Source organism: Drosophila santomea, chromosome X (genome assembly GCF_016746245.2).
Source record: "Drosophila santomea strain STO CAGO 1482 chromosome X, Prin_Dsan_1.1, whole genome shotgun sequence".
NCBI classification, from domain to species: domain Eukaryota; kingdom Metazoa; phylum Arthropoda; class Insecta; order Diptera; family Drosophilidae; genus Drosophila; species Drosophila santomea.
In genome coordinates, this window is record NC_053021.2 from 18,064,456 (window position 1) to 18,079,400 (window position 14,945).

At 47.5% G+C, this 14,945-nt stretch overlaps 5 protein-coding genes across 7 annotated transcripts; 4 read left to right on the forward strand and 1 right to left on the reverse strand.

Moving 5' to 3' along the window:
* The first annotated feature begins 31 nt into the window (after nucleotides 1-31).
* LOC120456310 (la-related protein 7) lies at nucleotides 32-2,203 on the forward strand. Its single transcript, XM_039643063.1, has 2 exons — nucleotides 32-397; nucleotides 457-2,203. Exons 1-2 carry the CDS (start codon nucleotides 127-129, stop codon nucleotides 1,971-1,973), a joined length of 1,788 nt encoding a protein of 595 aa, XP_039498997.1. The 5' UTR covers nucleotides 32-126; the 3' UTR covers nucleotides 1,974-2,203.
* Nucleotides 2,171-3,448, reverse strand: LOC120456311 (TM2 domain-containing protein almondex). The gene has a single exon (XM_039643064.2). It carries the CDS (start codon nucleotides 3,354-3,356, stop codon nucleotides 2,505-2,507), a length of 852 nt encoding a protein of 283 aa, XP_039498998.1. The 5' UTR covers nucleotides 3,357-3,448; the 3' UTR covers nucleotides 2,171-2,504.
* Nucleotides 3,449-3,650: 202 nt separating this feature from the next.
* Nucleotides 3,651-6,345, forward strand: LOC120456600 (dual specificity mitogen-activated protein kinase kinase dSOR1). Of its 2 annotated transcripts, none has more exons than XM_039643510.1 (4): nucleotides 3,651-4,178; nucleotides 4,824-5,454; nucleotides 5,679-6,005; nucleotides 6,077-6,345. In XM_039643510.1, exons 1-4 carry the CDS (start codon nucleotides 4,069-4,071, stop codon nucleotides 6,188-6,190), a joined length of 1,182 nt encoding a protein of 393 aa, XP_039499444.1. In that variant the 5' UTR covers nucleotides 3,651-4,068; the 3' UTR covers nucleotides 6,191-6,345. The 2 variants fall into 2 exon arrangements, with proteins under 2 accessions (XP_039499444.1, XP_039499443.1); XM_039643509.2 differs by having other exon boundaries at nucleotides 3,653-4,178; nucleotides 4,815-5,454.
* Nucleotides 6,346-6,766: 421 nt separating this feature from the next.
* Nucleotides 6,767-12,202, forward strand: LOC120455971 (kelch-like protein 5). Of its 2 annotated transcripts, XM_039642520.2 has the most exons (6): nucleotides 6,767-7,427; nucleotides 8,901-9,944; nucleotides 10,014-10,221; nucleotides 10,280-10,402; nucleotides 10,468-10,704; nucleotides 11,994-12,202. In XM_039642520.2, exons 1-6 carry the CDS (start codon nucleotides 7,168-7,170, stop codon nucleotides 12,084-12,086), a joined length of 1,965 nt encoding a protein of 654 aa, XP_039498454.1. In that variant the 5' UTR covers nucleotides 6,767-7,167; the 3' UTR covers nucleotides 12,087-12,202. The 2 variants fall into 2 exon arrangements, with proteins under 2 accessions (XP_039498454.1, XP_039498455.1); XM_039642521.1 differs by lacking the exon at nucleotides 11,994-12,202 and having other exon boundaries at nucleotides 6,769-7,427; nucleotides 10,468-11,747.
* A 344-nt stretch (nucleotides 12,203-12,546) lies between these two features.
* On the forward strand, nucleotides 12,547-14,663 carry LOC120455770 (synembryn). Its single transcript, XM_039642226.2, has 2 exons — nucleotides 12,547-12,735; nucleotides 12,801-14,663. The coding sequence occupies exons 1-2, from the start codon at nucleotides 12,655-12,657 to the stop codon at nucleotides 14,439-14,441; spliced, it is 1,722 nt and encodes a 573-aa protein (XP_039498160.1). The 5' UTR covers nucleotides 12,547-12,654; the 3' UTR covers nucleotides 14,442-14,663.
* The last annotated feature ends 282 nt before the right edge of the window (nucleotides 14,664-14,945 follow it).

A 14,945-nucleotide genomic window follows, 5' to 3' on the forward strand; every position in this document is an offset into this window, starting at 1 on the left:
GGAATGCTGCAAATACCTGACATCTCTGCAATTCACAACTAGACGGCGTTGCCAGATGGCGAAGAACGCAAAAACCAATTGCAATATTTAATTCTTGATTTGGATCACTGGTGGCACCGGCATTCAATGGCTGCTAAAAGCACAGAGAAGGAGAAGAGCGAGGGCCAGGAGCCCGCGACGCCAGCGGAAAACCCCGATCCTGCCGCACCCACCGAACCAGCTGAGGAAAATGCCAAGGAGCCGGCGACGGAAGACACAACGCCGGCTAAAAAGGACGGAGGACGCAAACGGAAGAGGCATTTGTTCAATTCGATTCGCGGCCAAATGGAATTCTACTTCGGTGACGCAAACTTGAGCAAGGATCGCTTCCTTCGGCGCTACGTAGAGCAGGATCCATGTGAGTAGTTAAAGTGCTGTACCAAACAACAAAACGCTGATCATGGTATTAATTTACAGATGTACCTCTGGAAATCTTTCTCACATTTAACAAGATCAAGACGCTCACCCAGGATGTGCAGCAGATAGCCAAGGCACTGAGCAACTCCCAGCTTCTGGAGCTGGACGAGACCAAGCTGAAGGTCAAGCGACGGACCAAGCTCCCGGATCAGCGCGATGTCAACGACAAAACCTTGTATGTAGAGGCCCTGCCTGCAAATGCCACTCACGATTGGCTGAAGGAGGTTTTCAGCCGTTATGGACCGGTGGCCTATGTCTCCCTGCCCCACTATCCGGGCACAAAAAAGATCAAGGAGTTCGCCTTTATCGAATTCGAGAAGAGCGGGTCCGTGGAGAAGGCTCTTAAGGCATTTGCCCAGATACAGGGCGTTCTGTCTGTAGAAACCGATCCCAGCGAACTGACAAGCGTGCGCTCCTTTCAGCAACAGCAGCAGTTACAACAGAAAGCTGAGCAGCCGCAGGCAGAGTCTGAACAGGTTGATTTGTCAAAGCGAATTCTGAAAAGGCAAGCCACTGACAAGGATCGCGAGGAGGTACACGACGTGAAACGGGTTAAGTTAGAGGAGGGCCAGCCCAGTGATACCTCTACAGCTGAGGAAACAGCGAGTGAAACGGATGCGGAGGCCACAGCCGAAGCCTCCGAGCAGGAGGGCAAAGCAGAGGCAACCGATGGCGATGGAGCTGCCAAAAAGCGTCGTCGCAAGCGTAAGAAGAAGGCGATTGTGGATAAGCCAAACATTGAGCCCAGTGCCCTGGAGCTTAAAGTGCTACCCAAGACCAGTTGGAGCAGTCTGCGCAACAAGTATTTGAATCTTCAGCGTCGCCTCGTTAGTGAGGCAAAGAGCAAGCTATGGCGTGAGAATCACCCGCAGAATCAGCAGCACCATCATCAACAACAGCACAGCCACCAAAACCATCCGAAACCTTCGCAGCTACCCGAGGCCGTCAAAGAGGAGGAAACCGGAGGCGAGGTTCTTAGCGATGGCGGTGAAGCTGCAGTGGAAGCAGCGCCTGTGCCAGCCAAGCGTCGCAAAGCGGTACACAAGATGAACATGAATTTCTACGGCGCCGGCGGCGTGGAATCCACAAAATCCGAAGAGCCTTCGCAGGAGCGCACGCCGCTCTTCAAATACGAGCCCGGACTGATTGTGGAATGCACTCTGCTGGAACCCTGCACCAATGTCAAAGAGCTAAAGGCTGACATGCGCCAGTATCCGGATATTAAATATGTGGATATCAAGGAGGGCGATCAAGTGGCCCTACTACGTTTGGGAACGCCTGCCGCAGCTGAGGAGTTTGTACGCCAGGTCAATTGTGCCGAGAGGCAGCTAAAAGTGCTCTCTGGCCAGCAGGAGACGCTCTATTGGCGCAAAATCGAGCAGGATCGCGAGGCAAAACTCTCGAAAAAGGTGCGCGTGCAGCAGAAACGCGGTCGCGAGAAAGTGGCCAAACTTCTGGCGAAGCACATTAAGTTTGATGATGGCGATGATGAAGTGCAGGCGGCCGCCATGGATTGAGTCTACTTCCAGTTGGGGTGAGTCTGGATTTCAGGAAACTCTGATTTATAAGCAACATAAATATATAAATAAAAGCAAGGGAGCACAGAAATTTAGCAGATTATCATTTCATAATAATAGTGAAATAATTTAAGAATGTCTGTTAAGAAATTGAATTCTTTAAAAGAAACTGTCTAGAACAATGCAAATAAATCAGCTTATTAAAGCAAACCTTTTATTCTTACAGATTACGCATAAGTTTTAAGATATCTTCACATCGTTTGATCTTACAGGAACAAGAAAGAGATGGTTATATGTTCTCTTCCACTTATTTATTGATACGAACTAAGAATGATAAAAGGACTTCGTAACATTGTGCTAGATAAAAGATAGAAAACAAACTTGTGGCGTAATTAATTATTTATATACAGGTATTTTGTCACGATCCCTTTCTTATTTCTTATGGTTAAATATGCATTCGTAATTATGTACACGGTAATGGAAAAAGTTAGCTTATCTATTTATCAATATATTAACCCCTGTAAAACTAAACTATATGTAAAGTGAGCCATCCGCTGGCCCCAAATAATGCATCGAGATGAGCAGGACATCGATGATGGTCCAGACGCCGAGGCCGCCAAAGCTAAACAGCTTTCCAATTCCTTCCTGCCAGTGGCCCAAATAAAATCGATCGGCTCCGAAGCCACCCAGTGTGAGGCTAATCAGCAGAGCTGTGCTCCAGCGATAGCCTTGCGTCCAATTACAGCGCAGGTTACGGGTAAAGGATCGGTTACCAAGGCAGAGTACATCATGGTGCACGGTGCAGTTGGTACGAAATAGTTTATCCGTCGCCGAGTTGCAACTGGAGCGCTGGCCACAGCTCTGTTGCCACATTTCCGTTTGGTAGCAGTATCGGCAGTTCATTTGTCGCTGGAAGCTCCGTTCGCCCAGGCACTGGACATTGTTGATCACCTCGCAGGTGACATTCAAGTCCCGACCGTAGATGCATCCATGGTTGTAGTTGCATCGGATGCAGGGAAACTGTAGGCGATCGCAGGGCGTTTCCTTGTCGTACGGGCACAGCATGTTGTTGTTCCCATTGCTACTGCTGCTGCTGCTGCTGTAGGCGGTTATGTTGTCCAGGAGTCCACCGGCTCCTCCTCCTCCGCTCTTGGCCACCATGCTGGACACCAATGGCGGCACATACACCTCGTTATCGTTGGCATTTCCATTGCCATTACTTGCATTGCTGTTGTCCTTGTGATCGCCTTTTGCATCCGATAAATCCATCTGGTTGCCACCGCTAGCCGTTTCGCTGTTCCTGATCCCCGTCAGCACGAAGATCATGATCAGGACAATGGCCGATCGCATGTTGACCACAATGCACTGCCGTTGGAGCCTCATTTTAGTCAGATGGAGCGGGGAATTCGCCGGATATGTTATTGTTTTTTCCTTTTAGAAACTAAGTGTGGGTGGGGGAGTGTGACCGTATACGCATGCCACGAAAATATCAACCGCGAATGCGTAGGAGAAATCTGTTTCTATTTAAAAACCTATCGAAAGGTTGAAAATATGTCTTGTCGCAAGTAAATAAACCAAACCAATTAGTATATCTATCCATCGCTCTTCGTGACAAATAAAATATTACTTTTGTTTGTATTATGTGTTCATGTGTCGTAGGAGTATATTAACGGTATTTGGTAATCGCGGCATCTGGTCACACCGCACCGTCTGCGAAAAAAATCCAAAAGTCGGCGATTTTGCCAGATTATTGCAAGAGTAATATAAACTATCTGTTTGCTGTTCGTGTGCTCGGGTCGGGTGTGTTTAAGTTACGCGCAAAGCGAGGAAATAGTGCAAATTCACCAGCGGCTGGACACACAAAACGGAGCTTTCGCACTTGGCCTCCCTCCGCACGCCCCCTCGCCGACGCCCCTCGCCCCTCACACCCCTCATCCGGTCCTCGGACGCCGCTGTTCGTTGTGCGTTTTGTTGTTGTTTCCACTGGAAAACTCTCGATTTGTATTTTTTATTTTTTGTTATTGTTGTATTCTTTTAACTTATCGGTAACGGATAACGGAATCGTGAGATATATATTATATACGAGTATAGTAAAATGTCGAAGAACAAGCTGAATCTGGTGCTGCCGCCGGTAAATACGGAGGCAACTGTTGCCGCCGCCACAGTGGCGCCGACGCCGCCGTTCAAAACCCCCTCTGGCACAGAGTAAATATTATACACAATATTCCTTAATAAATTACTGGTTTTTTGGCCACCCATACTCATCCGCTTTACCCCGTCCCCCTTCGCTGTCTCTCATTCCATGCCCCGTTTTTGGTTTCTCACTAAGATAAGTAAGATAATCCTGTAGGTTTGCTTGTCAGGTGGGTAATTAATATCCATCAATTGATTCAAGGAAACACCATCCCCCTGGAAAGAAAGAGATGGTCGCAGAGAAAGAACAGATACTCTCCCTTTGTTTGTTAGTGTGGGTGGTGCTCCTTTCATGTGTCGCACAGGTACACAGCGAGAAAAAAAAAGGACTGCGTGTATCACCTTTTTTTTTTTATTAATTAAAGAGATGACAAAGTCAGATTCAAAGATAAATGTTACAAACTGCAATTCAATATCATTATTATTATTATTTTTTTTATTAAATTAAATTATTGCACTGTTGTACTATTATATCATTAGTGCTGCCCATTTACTGAGCACCAAAATGCAAACGTATAGATTTCTGATCATTAGGGAAACTTGGACCTGCCTCACATCCCATCCCTTACTTTCAAATCCCATCCAATGCCTGCACATTTTACATTTTCGTTTTGGATCGCAAAAATTCATTAAGAGGTTAAATTAAAGCACACACAGTTTGCTGGGGAAGCCCAAGACGAGCATCGATGCACTGACAGAGACGCTGGAGGGACTGGACATGGACGACACGGAACGCAAGCGGATCAAGGTGTTCCTCAGCCAGAAGGAGAAGATTGGCGAGCTGTCGGACGAGGATCTGGAGAAGCTGGGCGAACTGGGATCGGGCAATGGCGGCGTGGTGATGAAGGTCCGGCATACGCACACACACCTAATCATGGCCAGGAAACTGATCCATCTGGAGGTGAAGCCGGCAATCAAAAAACAGATCCTGCGCGAACTGAAAGTCCTGCACGAATGTAATTTCCCGCACATTGTCGGTTTCTACGGCGCCTTCTACAGCGACGGCGAGATCAGTATCTGCATGGAGTATATGGACGGGGGATCGCTTGACCTGATCCTCAAGCGGGCTGGTCGAATACCGGAGTCCATTCTCGGCAGGATCACGCTGGCGGTGCTCAAGGGCTTGAGCTATCTGCGCGATAAGCACGCCATCATCCACCGTGACGTGAAGCCGAGCAATATCCTCGTCAACAGCAGCGGCGAGATCAAGATCTGTGATTTCGGCGTCTCCGGCCAACTGATCGACTCGATGGCCAACTCCTTTGTGGGCACCCGTAGCTATATGTCGGTAAGTATCTAAAACAGAACAAGATCTATACACGTCCAGCAATATAAAGCAGTTGTTTAAAATTTGAGTGCATTAAACTGCTGAGGGTCGATGATATCGACGAAAGTATTTTAAAATGCGTCAGGAAGAGCAGCGCAATAGCGAAACAAAGCACTCATCTACGCATAGATTTTAAATATAGCCAACTATAAGAGATCTATATAACTAATGACCCTTTGTTTCAGCCGGAGCGATTGCAGGGCACTCACTACTCCGTGCAGTCGGACATCTGGTCGTTGGGCCTGTCGTTAGTGGAAATGGCCATTGGCATGTATCCCATCCCGCCGCCAAACACCGCCACCCTGGAGTCGATATTCGCCGACAATGCGGAGGAGAGCGGCCAGCCGACGGACGAGCCCAGGGCAATGGCCATCTTCGAGCTGCTGGATTATATTGTGAACGAACCGCCGCCCAAGCTGGAGCACAAGATCTTCTCCACCGAGTTCAAGGACTTTGTGGACATCTGCCTGAAGAAACAGCCCGACGAGCGGGCCGATCTCAAGACTCTGCTGGTAAGCAATCCCAACGTCGCAATTTCTGTAGATATACATATATTCAAGCATTTTCATCTGCTCTTTGCCAGAGTCATCCGTGGATACGCAAGGCGGAAGTGGAGGAGGTGGATATATCCGGCTGGGTGTGCAAGACAATGGATCTGCCGCCGTCGACGCCAAAGCGCAATACGTCGCCCAACTAGATGCCTCTGCATCCCGGCCCCCATTTTCTCTATCCTCCCATATCCACACATGCTCTTTGTTCAACAGAGCGTTGACGTTGGGCAAAAACAACTGAACTATTATTATTATTATTATTATTAAATCGAAAATAAAGAAATCGAAGTCATACCATGTACGATGGCATGTTTTTATTATTTCCCTTGGTGTGTTTATTTTTTAGAGTGCGTTCTGATTGCGTAAAGAATATATACGGATCTTTGGATGGGTTTTTAATATGTACATTGAAATTTAATAAAAGCATATCAAGGATATGTATTATTTCTCATCTTGCAAAAGGAAATATTATCGCACTTAAATTTTGTTGAAGAGATTTATTTTATTTTTTGTATTTACATATTGCTCCATTTTATGAAATATGAAATTATTTAGAGATAATTATTTCAACGCACTGGATGGGAATCCCCTTTAAAAGGTTATTTTACTAAATATACTGAAGGTATTTTCGGGTGCAAATTTCTATCGGTCACACTGTGAAAAAATAAATAAATCAATTCAGTGTGACCAGAGTCTGTCACAACAGCTGTGTAATTTGTATATAAACACATAAACTAAACGCTCACACACACCGCACACATACACAAACACGGGCGCTCAGACAGCTTGATAAGCGATTTACAGTTACAGATCCAGCACGCAATTCCCGGCCAATTGAAACGATTTAAAGATCGCCAGTGGAAGAGAGCGGAGGCGACACCACCACACACGAACACACACACGCACACACATACGCGCACTGTGGCAAGAGGCAGCGTTCTTTGTTGCAAATTACCGTTGCAGCCACCTTTACCGCGCCACCACCCCCTCCATTCCCATTCGCCCCACCAATCCACGATCCACGATCTGCGATCCGCCATCCGCAGGCCAGTTGCTTCCAGCCAGTGATCAGATGCAGACGTCTCGCTGAAAAGGAGCGCACAGCCAGAGCAGAAGAAGAACCATGTCGGCGGTGAACCAGAAGGAGAGTCCCAGCCGGGACTCGACGGCCTCCACATCCGGGCACATCTCGATGCTGGCGGACAACACATTGGAGTCGCTGTCGCGGGACTACAGCCTGGGCAGCTTGAACTCGGCGGGCAGCCAGGATGAGTTCTTTCGGTGTCGCGACCATGCGGATAATATACTCAAGCGGATGCAGCTCTACGTGGATAGCCAGCAGCTCTGCGATGTGGTCCTAATCGCTGGTATCGATGGAAAGAGGTGAGAGCATTTAATTCGGATCCTGGAACTACAATTCCTGGTGTCCCTGCACTGTAATCGATATTGGAAGTGTACTATTTGCATTTCCAATCGCTGGAAATGATGGTCACTAATCAGTGGGGATCATGGAACTCCAAGTGCCCAATGCCAATTTCCCATACCCTTTCCACGAAGACAAAGGAATGGAATATGGCATTTCAAATTGGAAAGTTCATTAGCGATTCCCGCCCGCTTCCTCGTCATCCCATTCTCCATCAACCCCTCCTCCTCCCCCAGCTGACCTTCACTTGGGTTCTTTGTCTGCTCTCTTTGCTTTTTATTGTTGTGTTGTCTTTATTTTGTCCCCAACGCAATTCCAACAGTGCACACTCTCACGCAAGATAGTAGCACCACGCACCACCAGGAAATGGAAATGCAGCAGCGGGCAGAATAATAGCATCCAAGAAGTGCAAATACAGCTGTTTTGCAAATAATTGCAAGGAAAAAGTGTTTAACAAATCTGGTTTTTACTTTCGAGTGCTTACTGAATTTCTATTTACACAAATGCTCGTTTTAGGTCGGCTTAAATTCACTTATCTCAGTGAACATGCTGACGCACAAATTTAATTTATTGGGTTTTATTATTTTGACAGTAACTGCATATGTATTTACAAACTTCGCTACAAATTTACGCTTAAGACTTAAAAGCCCATAACGATCCAACAATTATTGGGTAATACTTTACCTCAGCGGTTATTTTTGCATTGTTTTGAATTACACCATAGTTTATGTCTGGGCCGTTTCCAATTTGTTTTGCTTATCAACAAATGTGTCGATAAGCAGACTGTTTGTTTATAACATCAATAACGATGGCAATATGGATAAACTTAATTAAAAATCAACTTGGTTAAGTGAGAAGATTTACTTGCATTTATCCTTGAGTAAAATACTAGTGAAATCCTGGAAATGCAAACCCAAGGTCCTTCTCTTGTGACCGCTGCTGTGAGCATTGTTGGAACAGTGCAAAGGAAGAGAAAGAGATCCAAATTCCGAGCTCCAAAGAGCAAGGGAAAGAGAAACAGGGCCTCCACGTTATGTAGATTTTGTTGTTGTTCGTCGAACAATGGCGATGCAACGCAACTGAGAGCAACAAATATCCGTCTCAAGAAACAAAGACGACCACAGAGAGGCAACAACAACAACAACTGCAGCACGGATACGGAGCAAGATACAGATATAACGACGATTCGCGATCCGAGTGCAGTTGCAGCTTTATTTGATTTTTGCGCCCGCTCGCTGCACTCAACCGGTTTTGGATCGTGAAAACCTGTCGATCTGTGCCATGGTAAACAAAGGGAAAAGAACCCACCAGCGCACAGTTGCGGTCACGATAATAGTGACACCACGAGCTAATGTTTCTTTTGATTTGATTCTTGCGAAAGTACATACCATACCAAGTACATATATTCAAGAGCTTCCACTCTAATCTTTCAGGGTGCCCGCCCACCGCCTGGTGCTATCGGCGTCGAGCGCCTACTTCTCGGCCATGTTCACGGGATCGCTGCGCGAGACCAAGGAGCAGGAGGTGACCCTCGGCGAGGTGCACGGCGATGCACTGCATCTGCTGGTCCAGTACTGCTACACCGGCTTCATTGAGATGCGCGAGGACACCGTGGAGACGCTGCTGGCCACCGCCTGTCTGCTGCAGCTAAACGCCGTGGTGACCGCCTGCTGCAACTTCCTGGCCCGCCAACTCCATCCATCCAACTGCCTTGGGTTCGCCTTCTTTGCGGAGCAACAGAGCTGCACCACGCTGCTGCGTCTGGCGCAGGCCTACACCTGCCAGTACTTCATGCAGGTGTGCCAGAACCAAGAGTTCTTCCAGTTGAACGCCGATCAGTTGGGCAAGCTGCTGAGCAGCGATGATCTCAATGTGCCCTCGGAGCAGGATGTCTTTCACAGTCTGATGTCGTGGGTACGCCACGATTCCCCTACCCGTGAGCAGCACATACCGGAGCTGTTGGCCCTGGTGCGACTGCCCCTCCTGCAGCCAGCATTCATCATGGACCACGTGGAGAACGTGTGCAATGCCAACGAGTGCCAGCAGCTGGTAATGGAGGCCTTCAAGTGGCACCTGATGCCCGAGCGCCGATCTCGAATAGCTACCGAGCGAACCACGCCGCGCAAATCCACAGTAGGTCGTCTCCTGGCCGTCGGCGGCATGGATGCCCACAAGGGCGCAATCAGCATCGAGAGCTATTGCCCGCGTTTGGACAAGTGGACACCGTGGAAGCACATGACCGGTCGTCGCCTGCAATTCGGCGCTGCTGTCATGGAGGATAAACTGATCCTAGTGGGCGGACGTGACGGGCTAAAGACCCTGAACACCGTGGAGAGTTTGGACCTGAATACGATGGCCTGGGCACCGCTCAATGCCATGGCCACGCCTCGTCATGGACTGGGCGTGGCGGTGCTGGAGGGTCCACTCTATGCGGTGGGCGGTCACGATGGCTGGAGCTACCTGAACACCGTGGAAAGGTGAGAGCGCAATGAATTGAACAATATGTATATATGTATAATTGTGCAACTGAGTAACCATTTTTCCAGATGGGATCCCATTGCCCGCACTTGGAGCTATGTGGCGCCCATGTCCTCGATGCGTTCCACCGCCGGCGTTGCTGTCCTGGGCGGTCGACTGTATGCGGTGGGCGGACGTGATGGTTCCGTCTGTCATCGCTCCATCGAGTGCTACGATCCACACACCAACAAATGGAGCCTTCTGGCGCCGATGAACAGGAGACGCGGCGGCGTGGGCGTAAGTATCCTCTAAATATATCCTTAATGGTCTTTCTCTTAATTACCTACAATACCAGGTGACGGTGGCCAATGGTTTCCTGTACGCCTTGGGTGGTCACGACTGTCCGGCCAGCAATCCAATGGTCTGTCGCACGGAGACGGTGGAGCGCTACGACCCAGCCACCGATACCTGGACTCTGGTGAGCAGGGATTGGGTTACGCGTGCTCATCTGCTCAATTGTAATCGTTGTTATCCATTCCACAGATCTGCTCACTGGCCTTGGGCCGGGACGCGATCGGATGTGCCCTACTGGGCGATCGCCTGATCGTCGTCGGCGGCTACGATGGCAATCATGCGCTGAAGAGCGTGGAGGAGTACGACCCGGTGCGGAATGGATGGAACGAACTGGCGCCCATGGCATTTGCAAGGGCCGGCGCCTGTGTGGTGGCGATTCCGAATGTCATACCGCCGGCGGCCCAACAGCCGCCGCCCAGTGCTACAGTTTAGTCTAAACCCACTCCACTTTTGGTTGCAGTGTAGGCTCGCTAATTGCATCGCTTATTTTGGATAAAAGTCTTGGCTTTTTAAAAACGATTTGCATTTACCAAGCAGCCAAATTTTTACTGTATTAGATTGTATCATATACAAAGAGATTCGTATTTGATACCCATTATTTGGGTATAACTTTATAAATCGCATTAAATGCTAGTGCATTTTGCAAGATGTTTTGCTCGAAAATTTATGCAGACAAAGTTTAGATTTATAAATAATAATATAAATTAATTTTACAAAATCAAGCATTCCACATTTGCAAAAGATACTTGCTTAAATACTACTTCATTTACATCATTTCCATTTACGTGTAGATATTTAGGGACTTTAGAGGGCAATCATCGAAAGTAGTTTCATAAGTAGCTACCATTTGACTTGAAAGCGATGCACTTAGCGAGAGAACACTGCACCCAATTCTAAAGTAGTTGTTGTTACTGTTGCTGTGAGCTGCTCGTGGTTGTTGCTCGTGTTCCTTAACCCGAAAAGTTTGAAACTGCAGCTCACCCCGCCTCGCTCTCGTCTGTGTTCTGACATGAATCCCTGTGGTATGGCATACACCCAGAACTCACCCACTTTCCACACACCCGAACCCAGTATTTCCTCCATAACTCTGCTCTTTTCGGCTTAACTATAAAAATAAGTAAAACAAAAAAAGAAAGAAAAATCAGTGAAATCTCATAGGTTTAAAGAAGTGCATGTTGCGAGGCTTCCAATTCCAATCTAAAATCGATCCCTAGCTGTAATTAACCAACGTATTTTACACGATACCCTAGTTTTTAAAAATTCTCCATTCCACTCACTCCACACGGTGTCGTACGCTTCACACACTGCATGCCATCTCGCTCGCACCGGTGACGGGCCCACATTCCATGTGCATAAATCGTATGAACATATATATATCCTAGACAAGACTGCGCCACGCCAAAATTCCAAAAAAAAAAAACTTAATTGCTCATTTTTGCATGTGAAGTGTGCGAAACCATTAACCATTACAAAAAAAATAAAAAACGAACGAAAACAATCAAAAAGACAACTGCAATTGCTTAGTTTTAGTTAGTAAATACGTATCCCCCATGGAATGATTAAGTTTCGACTTTTGCATCGTCATTTTGTATCGATATTACTTTTAGTAAATACTAGATGTGTGTGTGCGTACAGCGAGCATTTATTTCTAATTGTTTATTATGTTTTTATTTCTTTCTTTTCCCTTTCCCTTCGATTGCATTTAAAAAATAAAGAAAAAGAAGAAGTGGAAGCCAGTGAGATTGGATCCAATCTGCTATAATAGGCGTCCCAGATCTGTCGAGTTTGTCGACTACTATAACATGTAAATGCTAGACAGACAAGACAACAAACAAAGCAAACTATAAACTATAAATTATAAACATTTAAGCCAAGCTGCAAACAAAACAAAACAAAAAAACACAAGAAAACTTGACGAAAAAGAAAAAACAAAACAAAAAAAAAAAAGAATCCAAATATTACGTATTATTTTATATTTACACATATATATATTTTTACACAAAACATACACTGCAAAATGTATACACTTTTGTAATAAAATCGAAAATAAAACGGTTGATACGATTTGGGCGGTTAATTCAAGGAAGTTATTTAAAATGGGTAATTTTCTTGTATCTTGTTGAAATTTAAATATTTCAAATAATACATTCCTTTAAAGACTTTCTTATTGGAAAATACGATTTATTTTAAAATATTTGAAGTAAGGGCGTTGCGATAGTTGGCCTCCGATGGTTGAGATCTCTGGCAACGCCGCGTAGTATATTTCAACGACCAAGGCGCGGTCACACTGGCGGAAATTATAAAATTAATTAAATTAACTTAAACGACCTAAAAAAGCGAACTTAACGACAGCTTTAAACGGCCAGCGTTGGCGACATGGAAGCGGAGCACCTGAAACGACTGGAGGCCAAGGAGGCGGACCACATTCCCGCCATCCTGGGTGAATTCAACACGAAGGTGAGCACTGCCTGTGGTTTCTCCAAAAGATTCGGCCAGATTATAGCCCCTCCCTTCCGCCGTAGAATGCGGATCTGCTGGTCTTCGACAGCTTCCGCACGGACAACCTGTGGCACGAACTCTGGCTGGCCATTTTCGGCATATTGGACGACCAGCGTCTTAGTCATCTGCATACGCAGTGCCTGAACACGGTGAGGATTCTAACGCGCGACGAGTTCAGCCTGCAGACGAACTACATCGAACAGGAGGTGAACACACTGCTGAAGCTGGCCAGGATTGAGGCCGGCTCACTGAAGCTGCCCGCCACACCGGACGAGCTTAAGCAGCAGGAACGCGAAGAGCCCCAGCAGGAGCCCAGCCAGGCACAATCGGAGGTAATTGCCGAGGCACTGAAGTGCTTGTGCAACCTGGTCTACCAGAGCTCCGACTGCAGGCGCCAGTGCCTGCGACAACACTGCCTGGACGCGATCCTCAAGAGGGTGGCGTCCTCGATGCGGCATCCCTGTGCGCTGGAGTACTATGACATGAAGCTCCTCTTCCTGCTCACTGCCTTGGAGCCGGCGGCCCGATCTCGCCTACAAATCGATTTGAATGGCCTCACCTACATGACCAAGTGGCTGGACGACAAGCTGGGCGAAGAGTCCGTTGGCGAGGAGCAGCTGAACATCATCTGCGAGCTGCTCAAGGTGATGTTCAACGTGACCAGTGCTCCGGACAAGAGCCCCAACGAGTACGAGATCCAGAGCTTGCATTTGACGGGAGTACTGAGGGAGCTGCTCCTGCGTTTCGGCGACTTGGCCACCGACAAGGATCGCGCCGTCGTCACACATGCCATCAATCTGCTGACCAACATCTCTGGCAGCTGCCTAACCGAACTCACCCTGCGCTGCTCCAATGCCGAGTTGGAGTCGCACAAGGAAAAGGAACAGGACAATGAGAAGGAAAAAGATACGGAAGCGGGAGCCAGTGCCAAACCCCGTGAGTGCTGCTCCCAGTGCTTCGAAAAGCGCAATGTCCGCAGCCTGGACGTGCTGCTTGGCTATCTACGGCAATCTCTGGCCCAACAGGAGGCCGAGGCCAGCTCGCATGAGTTGCTCTCCCCAGTGCTGACCGTGCTGGTGAAATGTGCGCGCAGCGATCGTGTGATGCGTCACTATCTGCGCCAGGAGATTCTGCCGCCGCTCCGGGACGTTAGTCAACGACCAGAGGTTGGTCTGGAGCTGCGCAATCATCTGTGCCGGTTCCTTACACTACCCGCAATGATCCTGCGAGATCTGTCTGCCGAGCTGCTCTTCGTACTGTGCAAAGAAAATGTCGGCAGGATGATCAAATATACGGGCTATGGCAACGCAGCCGGACTCTTTGCCAAGCGGGGCATACTGGACTGCCGGCGAGTGGAGGGCACCGACTACTCCTCCGACAGCGAGGACAGCGACACCGAGGAGTACAAACAGCAGCAGCAGGGCATCAATCCAGTCCTCGGCTGTGTGGAGCCGCGCAGCAAGTCGCATTTGGACAACATAAGCGAGGAGCAGAAGGAATACGAGGCCATGCAGCTGGTCAATCTCATCGAGCAGCTGCGTCAGGGCGGAATCGTGAAGCCGGCGATGATTGACAAGGACGGGCGGCCGCAGCCGCTGGAACACATCCTCCAGCTGCAGGAGGAGCTGCCGCAGCAGCAGCTCGACCAGAAGCGGAAAACCTAAGCCAGAAATGTATTGCGGGATCTGCTATGGCACAACTTCCAAATAGCTACCAAATAATCAACCTAAACTCTGCATTTATTCCATAAGTTTACTGTCGAATGTAGCTTCGAATGTGTTCAATAAGCAGATTGGCTTGGCATTGTTTTTTTTAACTTAATTTATATAAGTTATAACACTTATTCGAGAACATCTCATTATATCCTACTTGTTAACCAAAAACGATCTAATCTGGCTTTGATTTCAATGATCTGCTTTTGTCTAAATGCTGTAGCATAAACATTATTGTTAGTGTTAGCTAAAATAATTATAATCAATCCAATTAGCTTCAATTCGTAGAATAGTTCTATCTGCTAACTTCTACAAATTTTTTAAATATGAGTAGGCCGTTGTACTTATTAAGTTATTAGGCACTTTCTTGTTATTTAGTTGTCCCGCGAATTACTCATCATTTTGGAGTTGATACCATAGCATCCCATATCGTACCGCTTGAACAGATAACAAAAT